The 17,975-nt window shown below is 40.5% G+C and overlaps 1 protein-coding gene across 6 annotated transcripts in view; it reads right to left on the bottom strand.

Annotated features, from left to right (window-relative positions):
- Positions 1–17,975, bottom strand: part of dmxl1 (Dmx like 1) — a 240,997-nt gene that overhangs the window by 103,877 nt on the left and 119,145 nt on the right. For all 6 annotated transcript variants that reach the window (XM_033017479.1, XM_033017480.1, XM_033017481.1 and 3 more), the window contains exons 24-27: positions 13,174–14,243; positions 12,235–12,426; positions 5,145–5,221; positions 3,555–3,682 (exon numbers count right to left, since the gene is read on the bottom strand). In XM_033017479.1, coding sequence (XP_032873370.1) covers positions 3,555–3,682; positions 5,145–5,221; positions 12,235–12,426; positions 13,174–14,243 — 1,467 coding nt within the window. The remainder of the gene's footprint in view (positions 1–3,554; positions 3,683–5,144; positions 5,222–12,234; positions 12,427–13,173; positions 14,244–17,975) is intronic.

The following is a 17,975-nucleotide window of genomic DNA, read 5'->3' as shown; positions in this document are numbered from 1 at the left end:
ATTGATAACTTTGGTTACTAAAAAAAAAGAAACTATCCATTTTCAGTCTTAAATCTCTGAGATGCTATGCCCCCCTTTACAGCTACTGTAGGTTTTAATTCAGTTCAAGATTATGGGGCAGTACATTGGCCATAAAGTTGCTGCCTAAAAGACCCGGTATTGATCCTGAATATGGGTGCTGTCTGTATGGAGTTCGCTCCTTTTCCCTTTGATCGCATGGGTTTTCTCCGGGTGCTCTTATTTCCTTCCACATTCCAAAGGTGTGCAGGAACCTTTTTCAGACCCAACCCAAAACCTGAAGAAGGGTTTCGGCCCGAAACGTTGCCTATTTCCTTCACTCCATAGATGCTGCTGCACCCGCTGAGTTTCTCCAGCTTTTTTGTGTACCTTCGATTTTCCAGCATCTGCAGTTCCTTCTTAAACACGTAATATTTTCTGTTTGTCCAGAGATTCTGGCTGACCTGTTGAGTTACTCCAGCATTTTGTGTCTATCTTCAGTTTAAACCAGCATCTGCAGTTCCTTCCTACACACATGATACTATACGATAGAGCTTTATTGGAAATTGTGTGTGTGTGTGTGTGTGTGTGTGTGTGTGTGTGTGTATATATATATAGTTATATATTCATTGCCAGAGTGAGCAACAGCGGAAATTGGAGGAACAGCACCTCATATTCCGTCTGGGGTCCTTGCGTCCTTATGGCATCAACATTGAATTCCCCCAATTTGGCTAGCCTGTGCTGTCTCCTCCCCTTCCTTCACCCTCTAGCTGTCTCCTCCCACCCTCCCATCCGCCCGCCCTCGGGCTCCTCCTCCTCCTCCCTTTTTCTTTCTTTCTTTCCCCACCCCCCATCAGTCTGAAGAAGGGTTTCGGCCCGAAACGTCGCCTATTTCCTTCGCTCCATAGATGCTGCTGCACCCGCTGAGTTTCCCCAGCAATTTTGTGTGCCTATAAATATACATTGTTTTGTTTTCTCGTTGATAACATTGTTTACGGAATACTATGTTTACATATTCTGTTGTGCTGCTGCAAGTAAGGATTTCATTGGGACTTGAGAGAATAAAGCAATCTTGACTCTTGACTTACGTCGCCAATGTGTGGGATAGAACTAGTGTACGGGTGATCGGTGTGGACTCGGTGGGCCGAAGGGCCTGTTTCCACGCTGTATCTTTAAATTAAACTAAAACACTAAAACCAGAGGAAATCTAAAGAAGGGTCTCTACCGCCTGGTTGCCTAATTATAGGAAGGATGTCAACAAAATAGAGAGAGTACAGAGGAGATTTACTAGAATGTTGCCTGGGTTTCAGCAACTAAGTTACAGAGAAAGGTTGAACAAGTTAGGGCTTTATTCTTTGGAGCGCAGAAGTTTAAGGGGGGACTTGATAGAGGTTTTTAAAATGATGAGAGGGATAGACAGAGTTGACGTGGAAAAGCTTTTCCCACTGAGAGTAGGGAAGATTCAAACAAGGGGACATGACTTGAGAATTAAGGGACTGAAGTTTAGGGGTAACATGAGGGGGAACTTCTTTACTCAGAGAGTGGTAGCTGTGTGGAATGAGCTTCCAGTGAAGGTGGTGGAGGCAGGTTCGTTTTTATCATTTAAAAATAAATTGGATAGTTATATGGATGGGAAAGGAGGGTTATGGTCTGAGCGCAGGTATATGGGACTAGGGGAGATTATGTGTTCGGCACGGACTAGAAGGGTCGAGATGGCCTGTTTCCGTGCTGTAATTGTTATATGGTTATATGGTTACCCGAAACGTCACCCAATTTCTTCTATCCAGAGATGCTGGCTGCTCCATTGAGTTCCGCTGCACAATTAAAGCATGGAATAGTCTTCACCCTACTATAGGTACCCAATCAGAAGCAATTAAATTGAAGGTAGCTCTTTTTTTCCCCCAATAAACCTTTTTTGTTTAAGTCCAAGTCAAGAGGCAAGAGAGTTTTATTATCATGTGTCCCAGATAGGACAATGAAATTCGTGCTTGCTGCAGCATATCAGAATATGTAAACATAATACAGAACAGGAGATAAAAGTTCACTGTGTTTATATACCATAGACCATGTATATATACACAATAAATAAACAGATAAAATGCAATAGGCTGTTATTTTTCAGAGTTTGGTGGTGGTGTTTAAATTCCATTTTGAATATTTTTGGAGGACCAGGAAACCAAGTAGCAAGAGTTACTCCAGGGAGTTACTCCAGTTCGAGCGAGTGAGACTGCGTTGGTTTTCAGCGGTCGCGGCGAGTGGACAGCAATGGCAGCCAGATCTCCCACCATGCAAAGGGAGGGGGAAAGTGGCCGACGACGACCAGTTGCAGTGGCAGTGCGCATGTGCAGGGCGGCACATTCGCACAACTACGGCCGATGATGTGCTGGCCAAAGATCCTCGCTATAGGAGCTTTGGTGCTGGCCGTGGTTGTGCGCATGTGTAAGGCGGCCGGTGGACGAGGAGCGGGCGGAGACCAGAGACACGGACAGCGGGCGGAGACCCGAGACATGGACATGGATAGCAGGCGGAGACGGAGAGTGACAGAGATAGAGAGAGAGAGATAGAGAGGGGGCCCGTTCAGAATTAAACGAGAGGTGTCCCGGGTGCTTGCCAAGCCGGGCAAAATGGCATGGCTTTTAGGTTGCCCTACGGGTCTGTGGGTTGCCATTGGCAACCGGGCAACCGCTAATTTCGAGCCCTGGCATACCACCTGATCTGTGAAACACAGTGGTGGGGGTGTTACGGCCTGGGCATGTATTGCTCACTTATCTTCATTGATGATACACTGCTGATGGTAGTAGCATAATGAATTCTGAAGTGTATGGAAACATCTTATCTGCTCAAGTTCAAACAAATGCCTCAAAACTCATTGGCCAGCGGTTCATTCCACAGCAAGACAATGATCCCAAACATACTTCTAAAGCAACAAAGGAATTTTTTAAAGCTAAAAAATGGTTAATTCTTGAGTGACCAAGACAATCACCCGATCTGAACCCAATTGAGCATGCTTTTTATTTGCTGAATAGAAAACTGAAGAGGACTGGCCCCTCAAACAAGCATAAGCTAAAGGTGGTTCCAATACAGGCCTGGCAGAGCATCACCAGAGAAGACACCCAGTAACTGGTGATGTCCATGAATCACTGACCTCAAGCAGTCATTGCATGCAAAGGATATGCACCAAAGTACTAAACATGACTACTTTCATTTGCATGACATTGCTGTGTCCCAAACATTATGGTGCCCTGAAAGGGGGGGGCTATATATAAACACTGCTGTAATTTCTACATGGTGTATGAAAATGGCCTTTATTAAAATATGACTTTATATATGTCATAATATAACTTAATATAAATATGACTAAAAAGTGCACTTTCAGCACATGTAATTTTTTTTCTATTACAAATCTCAAATTGTGGAGTACAGACGCAAATAAATAAATGATGGGTCTTTGTCCTAAACATTACGGCAGGCACTGTAATTACACGCAGAAGTTTAGTGAATAGCAAATGTTCAATATTTTAAAAACAATAGCAAAAATATCTAAATATGCAGTTTACCTGGCCATTGGTCAGGAGATGTATTGGGAGTCACTGAGCAATCTAAACTCGCTGCTCTGTTTGATCGTTGCTGTGTAAACAGAAAACTCTGATAGACCATTCCAGTGAATTGGTTTGCATACAAAGAACTGTAAGAGACAAAACATATATTTTTTCCCCCAATGAAATGTAAAATGTCACTTCTTAAATGGTTCACAATTCACATCACAACCCAGAGAGAAAAATGTTCACTAATAAAGAAAGTGGAAGGGTATGTTTAATGTTAAAGGTTTATGTTTAATGTTAAATTCTATAATGCTGTGTTTATTTTATTGGTGTGCTGCAATGGCAACTCAAATTTCACTACACCAATTAGTGTATGTGCCAATAAATGCCCTTTGTCCTTTGAATGTGAGATCGCACAAGTACTAAAGTACTTAAAAATAAAGATGTGAGAAAAAATAGGTCAACAGAAATGGATAGTTGCTTATAACTGCCATAACCTTCAATATGACAAGAAAATAGTGTATATACTGATATTGAAAAAAGAGCGAATGCAAGAGCAGAAAAATGGTCACTTGGAAAAAGGCTGGCAGATTTGCAAACAAGATCAACTTACATGTAGAACTAAAGTAGATATATAAAGAAAGCACTGTAAGATAGGAGAGAATGTGTCGATTATGCTGATGGGCATGCAAAACTGAATACATTGCAGGGAGATAAGTGGCCAAATGGGACTGATGTGATTGCACTGATGTCAACCATAGATTCAATGGGCAAACAGCCTCCTTCATAATGAATGAAAGGAAAACATGTGGAAAAGCAGGTGGTGATGAAAATACACTATTAATGAGAGAATAACACCAAATAAGTCAAACGCAAGATAGAACAAAAGGTACACTGAAATGGTAAGATGTGCTGGTAATGAGAAATATGGCCACACAATGTAAATGAATGAGGACGGACCCGATGAGATACACAAGTAGTTGATAACAAATTCACAACAAAAGACACAGCATATCTACAAAAGAAGCAGCTGGAGCAGTATGCACATTAGTTGCATGATAAGAGTAGGGGCAAAGAAATGGAAAAAAGGACATTTAAGTTTTGATTCTGTTCAGAATAATCTGCATTTAAAGTATTCTACAAGAAGTCTGGAAGAAATTATCGTGGATTAATGACCAGAATTAAATGCAAATCCAATTTGGTCAATCCATTGATTTTACTTTGGACGATGCTTCAATGAGCTAAGCAAACAGGTAAACCAGTGGTTCCATTTTTTGCTTCAATGTTTATTGAACTGAAATGGTATGTGTAGTGCACTTGTCACAGCCTTTATTAGGCTGACTGATACCCTTTAACTCTGTTTAAAAGTGCATGCTTGTGATTGCTGGATAAGGACAATCTTGGGCTCCACTTTGACACAACTGTAAAATCAGACATGGCCTTTCAATGCCTGGGCTTTTCAATACAAAACACCACCTTAAGTAAAATATTGAGTGTTGCAAACTAAACAATGTTATTTTCAACAGTTCCACAAAGAATGGGAAAAGGAAATAAATTAATTTGAAAGTACAACGTTCTAATTGAATATACTGCATTCCCATTTACCCGTTACTGTGGCCATCACACAGACACTGGTAGAGGCATGCCGACAGCGAAGCAGCAATAGTGTGCAATACATGGATCTGAAATTAAACAAAATGTATTTACCCAAGGCAACATTAATGCATGTTCTATTGCCATTCAATACTTGTTAAACAAAATACAAAGCATCATAGTACCCCATCTATGTATGAAAGCTAATTGGGTACTAAACCTTTCATTGGTACTTAAAATAAGTTATCCAGTATGAATGCTCAAAAATGCTAATGTTAGATTCTGCCCCTGAAGCCTTAGCTTTATTTTAAGTTGTTTACATCCCCATGGCTTAAATGATGTATGCGCTTGCCCAGGAACAGTGGTTTCTATATTAAGACCACAAAGACTGGGTCAATTTAAATGGTAAAAGGCAATTCTAGAACAGGGAAAGCAGTTGGACACGAGATCTTCATATTAGTTTTGTGTAATTTTTGAAGATGAAATGACAATATGCTCAGAAAAAAACATGGCGCATAAAGGAAGAGACTTCTTGTACTTCCTGGTATTTTATTTAAAGAAATAGCCCATTAGTATCATAACTCATATTTTTTTATTTTAGTTTAGAGATACAGGGTGGAAACGAGCTTTTCGGCCGACTGAGGCCACGCCCACCAATGATTACCCTTACACTAGTCGTGACCTACACCCTTAGAAAAATTTACAGAAGCCAATTAACCTATAAATCTGCAGGTCTCTGGAATATGGGAGGAAACATGCAGTCACAGGAAGAATGTACAAATTCCGTACAGAGCATCAATATTCAGGATCGAACCTGGGTCTCTGGCACTGTAAGGCAGCAAGTCTACTACTGCACACTCTACAGAGTAATTTAGATGAAGAATGCTGGAAAGTACCCAGCACGTCAGAAAGCAGCCATGAAAATAAAAGCAGTTAATCTTTCATAGATCTTTCAGCAGAATGGGGAAAGAAAGAAAACAGGTTTATGCTGCAAATATTTTGAGGGAAGATTGGATAGGGCTGGGAGAATATTTTTGAAAGAGTAAGGCTTCTGGTGAACCGATCTAGCTGATCAGTTGAGAGGGGGTGGGGGGGGAGTTAAAGAATAAAAACAAGTACCGTGAAGGAACAGGGAAAAGCTGTGAAATGCAGGTTAGGGCCATAAAAAAGTCAAGAAGATTAGGTAGTGCCATTGGAGAGAGAAACATAGAAACATAGAAATTAGGTGCAGGAGTAGGCCATTCGGCCCTTCGAGCCTGCACCGCCATTCAATATGATCATGGCTGATCATCCAACTCAGTATCCCGTACCTGCCTTCTCTCCATACCCTCTGATCCCCTTAGCCACAAGGGCCACATCTAACTCCCTCTTAAATATAGCCAATGAACTGGCCTCGACTACCCTCTGTGGCAGAGAGTTCCAGAGATTCACCACTCTCTGTGTGAAAAAAGTTCTTCTCATCTCGGTTTTAAAGGATTTCCCCCTTATCCTTAAGCTGTGACCCCTTGTCCTGGACTTCCCCAACATCGGGAGCAATCTTCCTGCATCTAGCCTGTCCAACCCCTTAAGAATTTTGTAAGTTTCTATAAGATCCCCTCTCAATCTCCTAAATTCTAGAGAGTATAAACCAAGTCTATCCAGTCTTTCTTCATAAGACAGTCCTGACATCCCAGGAATCAGTCTGGTGAACCTTCTCTGCACTCCCTCTATGGCAATAATGTCCTTCTTCAGATTTGGAGACCAAAACTGTACGCAATACTCCAGGTGTGGTCTCACCAAGACCCTGTACAACTGCAGTAGAACCTCCCTGCTCCTATACTCAAATCCTTTTGCTATGAAAGCTAACATACCATTCGCTTTCTTCACTGCCTGCTGCACCTGCATGCCTACTTTCAATGACTGGTGTACCATGACACCCAGGTCTCGCTGCATCTCCCCTTTTCCTAGTCGGCCACCATTTAGATAATAGTCTGCTTTCCTGTTTTTGCCACCAAAATGGATAACCTCACATTTATCCACATTATACTGCATCAGCCAAACATTTGCCCACTCACCCAGCCTATCCAAGTCACCTTGCAGTCTCCTAGCATCCTCCTCACAGCTAACCCTGCCCCCCAGCTTAGTGTCATCCGCATCACTGAGTGAATATTATAAATAGATAACCTACTGTAGAACCAGTTATTTTTGATTGAAACAATGTTGGAGTGGGATGGAGAATTAACCTGGGAAGCAACTGGAAATTCATTCACCTCTGCACAATGAATAGTGTTCTGCAATGTGGTCACCCAATCTATGACTGGTTTCTCCAATGTAGAGACCACATTGCGAACATAAAATGCAGTACATCAGATTGAAAGAAATGCACGTCACTACTTTGCCTGAAAGGACTGTTTGGTCCCTGGATGACGGGAAGGGAAGGGCTTGTGTTGCATTTCCTGGAAGAGTGGACCAAGGAGTCACAAAGTGAATGGTCTCTTAGAATTGTTAGAAAAGGAGTGGAAGACGGTATGCGATGGTGGAATCGAATTGGTGCTATAAATTGTGAAGATTGACTCTGTGAATGTGGAGGCTGGTGAGGAGGAAAGCCAAGTGGCGAACTCCATCCTTGCTCTGTCCGGGAGGAAGGGAAGTGAGAGCAAAGATGCTAGAAATATATGATTTGAAGTCAAGGGGTCTGTCAACTATGGCAAGAGAGGAAGCTATGGTTATGGAACAAGGAAGAGATCTCAGAGGCACGGATGTGAAAGTCTCATCAGTGCAGAAGCAATGCAACTGAGAAACTGAAGGAATGGGATGTGATTCTTATAGAAAGCAAGACGAGGGCTGAACAGCTATTTTTATTGCTGCATGTCATGCAAAATTATAAAACTGAAGAGATTTAGTGAAGTAGACTGAAAATGCCAGTGACAAGAAAATATCAAGCTAATGTACATTCTGTTGAGAATGGCAGAAAATTGAATAAAATATTACCTCAATCTCTTACCTTTTAGGTTAATATTGTTCGAATAAACTCAATTTGCTCATTACAAAAAACCTGCCTGTTTTATTAATAACTTTGGATTTAAAATAAATCTTTGTAGCAAAGTAAAAAGTTGAAGAGTGTCAACAGCTGCCATCTGCTGGATTTTAAAATGCAATACAAGGGAAGTAAAAATAAATTGATCAAGTCAAGTGTTTTATTGTCATGTGTCCCAGATAGAACGATGAAATTCTTACTTGCTGCAGCACAACAGAATATGTAAACATAGTGCACTGCAAACAATATGAGAATTGAGAGAAAAAAGTTCAGTGTGTATAAATGCACATACCCACACGTACACAAATACAGTGCCCTTCATAGTGTTTGGGACAAAGACCCATCATTTATTTATTTGCTTCTGTACTCCACAATTTGAGATTTGTAATAAAAAAATAATCTCATGTGGTTAAAGTGCACATTGTCAGATTTTAATAATCGTCATTTTTATACATTTTGGTTTCACCATGTAGAAATTACAGCAGTGTTTATACACTGTCCCCCCATTTCAGGGCACCATAGTGTTTGGGACACAGTAATGTAATGTAAATGAAAGTAGTCATGTTTAGTATTTTGTTGCATATCCCTTGCATGCAATGACTGCTTAATGTCTGTGATTTTAACCAGTTGCTGTGTGTCTTTTCTGGTGATGTTCTGCCAGGCCTGCATTGGAGCCATCTTTAGATTCTGCTTGTTTTGGGGGCAAGTCCCCTTCAGTTTTCTCTTCAGCATACTGTATAAAAGGCATGCTCAATTGGGTTCAGATCAGGTGATTGACTTAGCCACTCAAAAATTGACCTTTTTTTAGCTTTGAAAAATACCTTTGTTGATTTCGAAGTATGTTTAGGATCATTGTCTTTCTGTAGAATGAACCGCCGGCGAATGAGTTTTGAGGCATTTGTTTGAACTTGCGCAGATAGGATGCATCTATACACTTCAGAATTCATTATGCTACTACCATCATCAATGAAGATGTGAGTCAGTACCTTCAGCACCCATACATGCCCAGGCCATAACAACCCCACCACGTGTTTCACACATGAGGTCGTAGGTTTTGGATCTTACCAAACCTTACCTTTACCAAAATCAACTGTTTGGAACATCATTAAGAAAGAGAGCATTGGTGAGCTTACTAATCGCAAAGAGACTGACAGGCCAAGGAAGACCTCCACAGCTGATTGCAAGAATTTTCTCTATAATATAGAAAAGACCCCAAACACCTGTCCGACAGATCAGAAACACTCTTCAGGAGTGGATTTGTCAATGACCACTGTCCACAGAAGACTTCATGAACAGAAATACAGAGGATACACTGCAAGATGCAAACCACTGGTTAGCAGCAAAAATTGAATCGCCAGGTTACTGTATGCCAAGAAGTACTTAAGAGAGCAACCAGTTCTGGAAAAAAGATCTTGTGGACAGATGAGATGAAGATTAACATATTAGAATGATGGCAAGAACAAAGTATGGAGGAGAGAAGGAACTGCCCAAGATCCAAAGCATATCATCTCATCTGTGAAACATGGTGGCGGGGGTGTTATGACTAGGCATGTATGGCTGCTTAAGGTACTGGCTCACTTATCTTCATTGATGATGTAGTGGCCATGTGGCCTGTGTTGCATGTCATTGATGATGGCATGTGCCTTTAATTTTAGACTGCCCGTTATATTGTGGGTGGGATTTATGACATGTTTTTGGGCGTGTTTGGAGCTCAAGATTCAAGAGTTTATTGTCATGTGTCCCTGATAGGACAATGAAACTCTTGCTTTGCTTCAGCACAACAGAACATAGCAGGCATGACTACAAAACAGATCAGTGTGTCCATATACCATTATATAAATATATATGAATAAATAAACTGATCAAGTGCAAATAACCGATAATGGGCTATTAATGTTAAGAGTTTTGTCCGAGCCAAGTTTAATAGCCTGATGACTGAGGGGAAGTAGCTATTCCTGAAACTGGTTGTTGCAGTCTTCAGGCTCCTGTACCTTCTACCTGAAGGTAGCAGGGAGATGAGTGTGTGGCCAGGATGGTGTGGGTCCTTGAAGATACTGCCAGACTTTTTGAGGCAGCGACTGTGATAGATCCCCTCGATGGAATGGAGGTCAGAGCCGATGATGGACTGGACAGTGTTTACTACTTTTTGTAGTCTTTTCCTCTCCAGGGCACTCAAGTTGCCGAACCAAGTCACGATGCAACCGGTCAGCATGCTCTCTACTGTGCACCTGTAGAAGTTAGAGAGAGTCCTCCTTGACAAACCGACTCTCCGTCTCTGGCATCTCCCATTCAGCCACTGTTGAATCCATCTTGCTACTCCACCATTAATACCCAACAATTGTACCTTCTTAACCAACCTTCCATGTGGAACCTTGCCAAAGGCCTTACTGAAGTCCATATAGACAACATCCACCGCTTTACCCTCATCAATTTCCCTAGTAACCTCTTCAAAAAATTCAAGAAAATTAGTCAAACATGACCTTCCAGGCACAAATCCATGTTGACTGATCCTAATGAGACCCTGTTTATCCAGATGCTTATATATATTATCTCTAAGTATCCTTTCCATTCATTTGCCCACCACTGATGTCAAACTAACAGGTCTATAATTGCTAGGTTTACTCTTTGAACCCTTTTTAAACAATGGAACAACATGCGCAGTACGCCAACCCTCCGGCATCATTCCCGTTTCTAATGACATTTGAAATATTTCTGTCATAGCCCCTGCTATTTCCACACTAACTTCCCTCAATTTCCTAGGGAATATCCTGTCAGGACCTGGAGACTTATCCACTTTTATATTATGCAGGAAAAATGTTCCCAATGTTGGGCGAGTCCAGAACCAGGGACCACAGTCTTAGAATAAAGGGGAGGCCAATTAAGACTGAGGTGAGAAAAAAACGTTTTCACCCAGAGTTGTGAATTTGTGGAATTCCCTGCCACAGAGGGCAGCGGAGGCCAAATCACTGGATGGATTTCAGAGAGAGTTAGATAGAGCTCTAAGGGCTAGTGGAATCAAGGGATATGGGGAGAAGGCAGGCACAGGTTATTGATTGGGGACGATCAGCCATGATCACAATGAATGGCGGTGCTGGCTCGAAGGGCCGAATGGCCTCCTCCTGCACCTATTTTCCATGTTTCTATGTAGCATAATGAATTCTGAAGTGTATAGACACATCCTATCTGCTCAAGTTCAAACAAATGCCTTAAAACTCATTGGCCGGCAGTTCATTCTACAGCAAGACAATGATCCCAAACATACTGCCAAAACAAAAAAGATGTTTTTCAAAGCTAAAAAATGGTCAATTCCTGAGTGGCCAAGTCAATCAGCTGACTGATCCCAATTGAGCATGCCTTTTATATGCTGAAGAGAAAACTGAAGGGGACTAGCCCCCAAAACAAGCATAAGCTAAAGTTGGCTGCAATACAGGCCTGGCAGAGCATCACCAGAGAAGACACCGAGCAACTGGTGATGTCCATGAATCGCAGACTTCAAACAGTCATTGCATGCAAAGGATATGCAATAAAGTACTAAACATGACTACTTTCATTTACATGACATTGCTGTGTCCCAAACATTATGGTGCCCTGAAATGGGGGAGACTATGTATAAACAATACTGTAATTTCTACATGGTGAAACCAACATGTATAAAAACGGCCTTTATTAAATTCTGACAATGTGCACTTTAACCACATGGAGTAGAGAGGCAACTAAATAAACGATCAGTTTGTTCCAAACATTCTGGAGGGCACTGTATGTGGCTGGGACAATAATAAAAAGCATCCTTAATTTAAGAATAATGTACTTGGTGCCAACAATAAAGCACATGAACTATAACTAATTATGGATTGCAGTTAGCTTGTCTGAAGCTTTATATTAAAAACCAATACAAAATGTTTGCTAATTAATCTTCTGTGGCAAAGAAAGGAATAAAGAGGCTTCAAAACAAAATCAGTGTCAAAATTGGCATTTTGGATTTCACCTTTGGGATGTCTACTGCATCTTTTGGACTAAACAATTTTGGTACAAAAATATTATTTACATTTTTTCAATTTTTATGAAGATTAATTATTTAACACCAACCTGGTTATTTCTGATGTCTGGATGTGGAGGTGAATCAAATTCCACGATGGTATGCACAATATCATGAGTTAGGTTGCTCAGATGGAGTCTGGGATTCGCCACTACAATTTTAGCACTTGCAGTACAGGCGAACAGGAGAGGGATTGATGCCAGTTGTAGCAAAGGACTAGTAGTCTGTTCCAATGAATGCTCCTAAATCCAAAACAATAATATGTGTGGATATCAACAATACAGCACAAAGGTTTGTACCAATGAACTAACCATTGGATGCTATCATCTTTCAACATATCTTTAAAAAGATAGTTCCTTGAATTGGGGTCTGCTAAAATAAAGTTAACAAACCTATAAATATTAGTGGAATTTCTCCCCCTCCCCGCACCCCCCAAACTGGTTTTCTCCCTTGAACCATGAAAGAATGCATGATTAGATTTTACATTTTGAGTTAAATGGTCTTAGATTTTAAACATGCACAGTTCTATGTTTATTGAAACTTGGGCAAAATGGCAACAATCCTGATTAATGTTACAAATGCTGTTTGAGTGCAGACTTGGAGAAATTGGCAAACAATAATGATGTAGCAAAATTAGTAGCATTGGTAATTGCAATAACATTAACCGTATGTGGAAAGTGTCCTTTATTTCAAGATTTCTGTGAATTGATGAGTAGATTCCACTTTAAAAAGAATCCATGGCCAATTTTACATTATTTCATTGTTACATTATAACAAGTTCTGAAATTTATAGTGCAGTAAAACCCAATATTGGGAAAAAATAAGTTTGAAATGTTAATACTTCCTTAGGAAGCAAATATTCAGATCCAATTATTACATCTACCAAATAACATACCAGAAGAAGCACAAAATTCTAACCAATTTAATGAAATTATTACACCAGGGCACAAGAAAATGTGTGTTCTTAACATAAATATATAAAAAAATACCTGCTGAGATTCTTGCAAAAGAAGAATCAACTCCATTCTGACTGATGCCAAACCTCCACCGTGTGATCCATGAAGACTACAATAACTAAGGAACATCCTTAGAAGCGGCTGGTTTTGGAAAAGCCACAGCCGCCTTCTTTGCAAATACTCTTGGTGGTGTAATGTCCTTTGTTGGTCAATGACTCCATTTTCCATCTGCTCTTCATTGGGTAATTCATCCCAGAGACCTTCAGAATTATCTTTTCTGTCTTCCGCAACATTGTAATTGCACGTTTTCTGTAGGGCCATAATTTCCCTCTCGAGCCATTTGTTCAACTGATAGCGGAGTTTTCCACCATCTACCTCGTAACCGGTAGAGAGAGTACGCAGCTCCGATGTGAGTATTTTCAAACATGCTCCAAATTTTAGTTGTGCTGCTATAACATCTTCTGAAGGACTTAAAAATTCTTCAGATGAACTGGTGAAATTTGCATTGCAGCAATGTTTCTCTTGTATCTCCGTAATGCTGGAACAAGGTGAATGTATCTCTTTCATTGTAAGACCAACTTCTTCCTGGTCATCCTCTTTATCACTATCCCATTTTAATTCTAATGGCTGATCTTCAACAACTAGTGAGGATTGACTCCAATCAACACTAAGTGATGAACTAGATTGCCCATTTGACAGCCAATTAAAAGCAGCTTTGGATCCAAAACCATTTACGGTTGGTGAAGATGAATCAAAATCCAAAAGTGTGCACGTAGTTTTTTCTATTGGGGAAATGACAGTCAGATAAGAGCTTCCTTTATTTTGTAAAATCTTTGACTTCATGTTGACAACTGGCATTTTAGACAAGACTTCAAGAGCTAGCATTGGACAGCCAGCTTTAAAATGGGCATTTGCAGTTGTAAAGAATAGTCTTCTTTCAGCTAGACTTATTTTATCTGCCAAGCCACTTTCCACAGTTAAGCCCATTTGTGATACCATCTTCTCTGAAGAAGCAAAATATCTTCGCAATAAAAGAGGATGGGTCCGCAAATAATTGTAGAAATTGAATACTCCTGGATTGCATGAAACGGACTTACTGCATTCTAAAGATAGATTACAAAGAGATTTTCATATGTATTTGTTAATGATCTCAGTTATTAAAATGTCATCAGAATTTATCACAATACAAAGAAAAAAAACAAAATTTTAATTCATGCTAAAATATTTGATACCCATTAACTATCAAACATAAATAAGATTTCAATAATTACCCTGGCTATTTTATGTAGATATACTTTTTCATGATGTTTTGTTTAAGAATCACTCAAAACTTTGATGCATTTTCCACCCTTACAGCTTCACACAACTTGCACCTTCATGTTAGAAGTATAAAGTCACAATTTCCAACAGAAATGCTACTCAATGGGAAGGTACCAACAAGTTTGTTTGTCTGCATTTTTTTGCATACACAGAAATACACACTGCTGATTCAGTAAATGAATGTGGCTCAGTCTGGACAGAAGTTGAAAGTAATATATACCAGCGGTCAAATGCTACCCACTTTGTTTTCAGTTTACACAAGGTGTGCTTGGACATAGCGAACACAACCTTGAAATATACGTAGGTTGGTCAAAACTTTGGCAAATGACGGAGAGCTTAGGAACTGAGTTGGAATAAGTTAATATATTTACAGAGAAAATAAAACTGGCAACAGATTTTTAAAAAAAGCCAGGAAGTGAAGACTGAGAAACCATAATTTACCAAGAGCACAAGTTGCAGGTACAGCAGGCTGTGAAGAAAGCTAATGGCATGTTGGCCTTCTTAACAAAAGGACTTGAGTACAGGAGCAAAGAGGTCCCTCTGCAGTTGTACAGGGCCCTAGTGAGACCACACCTTGAGTATTGTGTGGAGTTTTGGTCTCAAAATTTGAGGAAGGACATTCTTGCTATGGAGGGAGTGCAGCGTAGGTTCACGAGGTTAATTACCAGGATGGCAGGATTGGCATATGTTGAAAGAATGTAGCGACTGGGCTTGTATACACTGGAATTTAGAAGGATAAGAGGGGAACTTATTGAAACATAAGATTATTTAGGGATTGGACACGCTAGAGGCAGGAAACACGTTCTCGATGTTGCGGGAGTCAAGAACCAGAGGCCACTGTTTAAGAATAAGGGGAAGGACATTTTGAATGATGAGGAAAAACTTTTTCACCGAGAGAGTTGTGAATCTGTGGAATTCTCTGCCTCAAAAGGCAGAGGAGGCCAATTCTCTGGATGCTTTCAAGAGAGAGTTAGATAGAGCTGACATCCACTATCAGTAGGGTACTGATAGTGGATGATCACAGTGAATGGTGGTACTGGCTCGAAGGGCCAAATGGCCTACTTCTGCAGCTATTGTCTATTGTCAAATGGCATGTTGGCCTTCAGATCTCAGATTCAACTTTAATTCTCATTGTCAGTGTACAGTACAGAGACAACGAAATGCAGTAGACAACTTCATAGCAAGAGGATTTGAGAAAAGGAGCAAGATCCCACTGCAGTTGTACAGGGCCCTGGTGAGACCACACCTGGTGCATTGTGTGCAATTTGGGTCTCCAAAATTTGAGGCAGGACATTCTTGCTATTAAGGGAGTGCAGCATAGGTTTATCAGGTTAATTCCCAGGGTGGCAGGACTGGGCTTATTGTCACTGGAATTTAGGAGGATGAGAGGAGATCTTATAGAAATATATACAATTCTTAAAGGATTGGACAGGCTTGCTGCAGGAAAAAATGTTCCTGATGTTGGAGCAGTCCAGTACCAGGGGTCACAGTTTAATAATAAAGGGTAGGCCATTTAGGACTGAGATTTTCACCCAGAAGGGTTGTGAATCTGTGAAATTCTCCGCCACTGAAGGCAGTGGAGGTCAATTCACTGGATGTATTCAAGTTAGATGTAGCTCTTAGGGCTAACGGAATCAAGGGATATGGGGAGAAAACAGCAGCAGGATACTGATTTTGGATGATCAGCCATGATCATGTTGAATGGTGGTGCTGGTTCAAAGGGCTGAATGGCCTACTCCTGCACATATTATCTATGTTTCTATAAATAACAGCATCAGGTTTTAGCATTATAAATACAGACAAAATAAGAATGGAATGAAAATTTCAGACAAAATATTGATAATGCCATCATCGGATTATTGTAATAGGTTACACAAGGTAAAAAGGAAGTCAACCAAACAAGTTAAATTATATTGACCGTGGTTTTCAATAGTTATTAAAGACGTGTTGTAGAATGCACTTTAAAGTAAGACTATACAAAATGAAACAAGTGATATTGAAAATTGAACTCAAAATAATCAGTCCAACCCCTCCCTGTAGTTAATAACCCATAATCCAGGCATTATTCTGGTTAACCCCCTCTGTATCCTCTCCAAATCCTCTATTAATCTTGTAATGGGGTGACCATATCTGCACATAAGTCATGATGCAGCTTTAAAGCACTTTGGTTCGGTTGCTAATGCAACCCAACACAACCCCACCAAAGTGCTGTAAAGTTGCTCATAACTTTGTTACCCGTGGCTCATTGCCCTGACCAATGGAGGCAATGAGTACAAGAGTAACAAAGAGTATGTCTTCTATACCACTCCATCTACTTGTGTTGCCACTTTCAAGGAGTTATGGACTTGGAGCCAAAGATCCCTCTGTACATCAATGTTGTTAAGGGTACCATAAATTGTATATTTTCTCCTTGCAAAGTGTGACATTTCACACTCAGCTCGGATTAATCTCCATCTGCAATTTATCACCAATTTCTATAGCTGATCTATATCCCACCGTATACTTTGACAGTCTTCCTCAGTCTGCGACCTTAGCAATCTTGATGTCATCTGCAAATGTATTAACCAACCTGTCCACGTTTATGTGCAGGTTGTTCATATATATCACAAACATCAGAGGCCCCAGCATAGATCCCTGTGGACTACCCTGTTCACAGACCTTCAGCCTGAATATTGTCCTTCCACCACAACCCTCTGTATTCTATCAGTAAGATAGTTTGGAATCAGTGTTAATCCCGTGCATCTTAACCTTCTGGATGAACCTACCATGGGGAACTTTATCAAATGGCTTACTAAAATCCATGTAGACAACATTCACCACCTTATCCTCATCAATCACCTTTGCCACCCTCTAAAAAAAACGCGATCAAGGTAAGGTGACCTGCTATGTACAAAGCAATGCAGTCTATCCCTAATTAACCCATTTTCTTCCAAATGCGAGCATATCCTCACAAATAGCTTCCCTACCACTGACATGAGGCTCATCATCTGATAATTCCCAGGGTTCTCTCCACTTCCCTTCTTAAATGAACAACATTAGTTAGTCTAGTCCTCTGTGAGCTCGCCTGTAGTTAGGAAATATGCAAAGGTCTCAGTTAAGGCTTCCACAATTTCCCGTCTTGCCTCTCTTAATAACATGGAATAAAACCCATCAGATCCTGGGGATTTATTCACGTTAATGCTCTTTAAGAGCCCAAATCCAAGGTCCTCCTTAATCTCAAAATGCCCTTGCATATATCAGCATTATTCTGCTAGAGGATCTCAGTGGGTCAGGCAGCATTGATGTAGGCAAATGGACAGTTCACGTTTTGAGTCGAGACCAGCCTCTGTCACAGATACTGCTTGATCCACTGAATTCCTCTGGCAGTTTGTTTTATTTGCACCAGATTTCAACTTCTGCAATCTTGATGTGTGATCATTCCCGTGCAATTGGCATAATAGCCTCTAATAAAGTCTATCCAATTCTGTTCCCAATAACCTATTTATGCAATACTTTTTAGCAGAACAAACCGACTC

This window comes from Amblyraja radiata, chromosome 3, assembly GCF_010909765.2.
Source record: "Amblyraja radiata isolate CabotCenter1 chromosome 3, sAmbRad1.1.pri, whole genome shotgun sequence".
Lineage (NCBI taxonomy): Eukaryota > Metazoa > Chordata > Chondrichthyes > Rajiformes > Rajidae > Amblyraja > Amblyraja radiata.
This window is presented reverse-complemented; position numbering and strand designations above follow the sequence as displayed.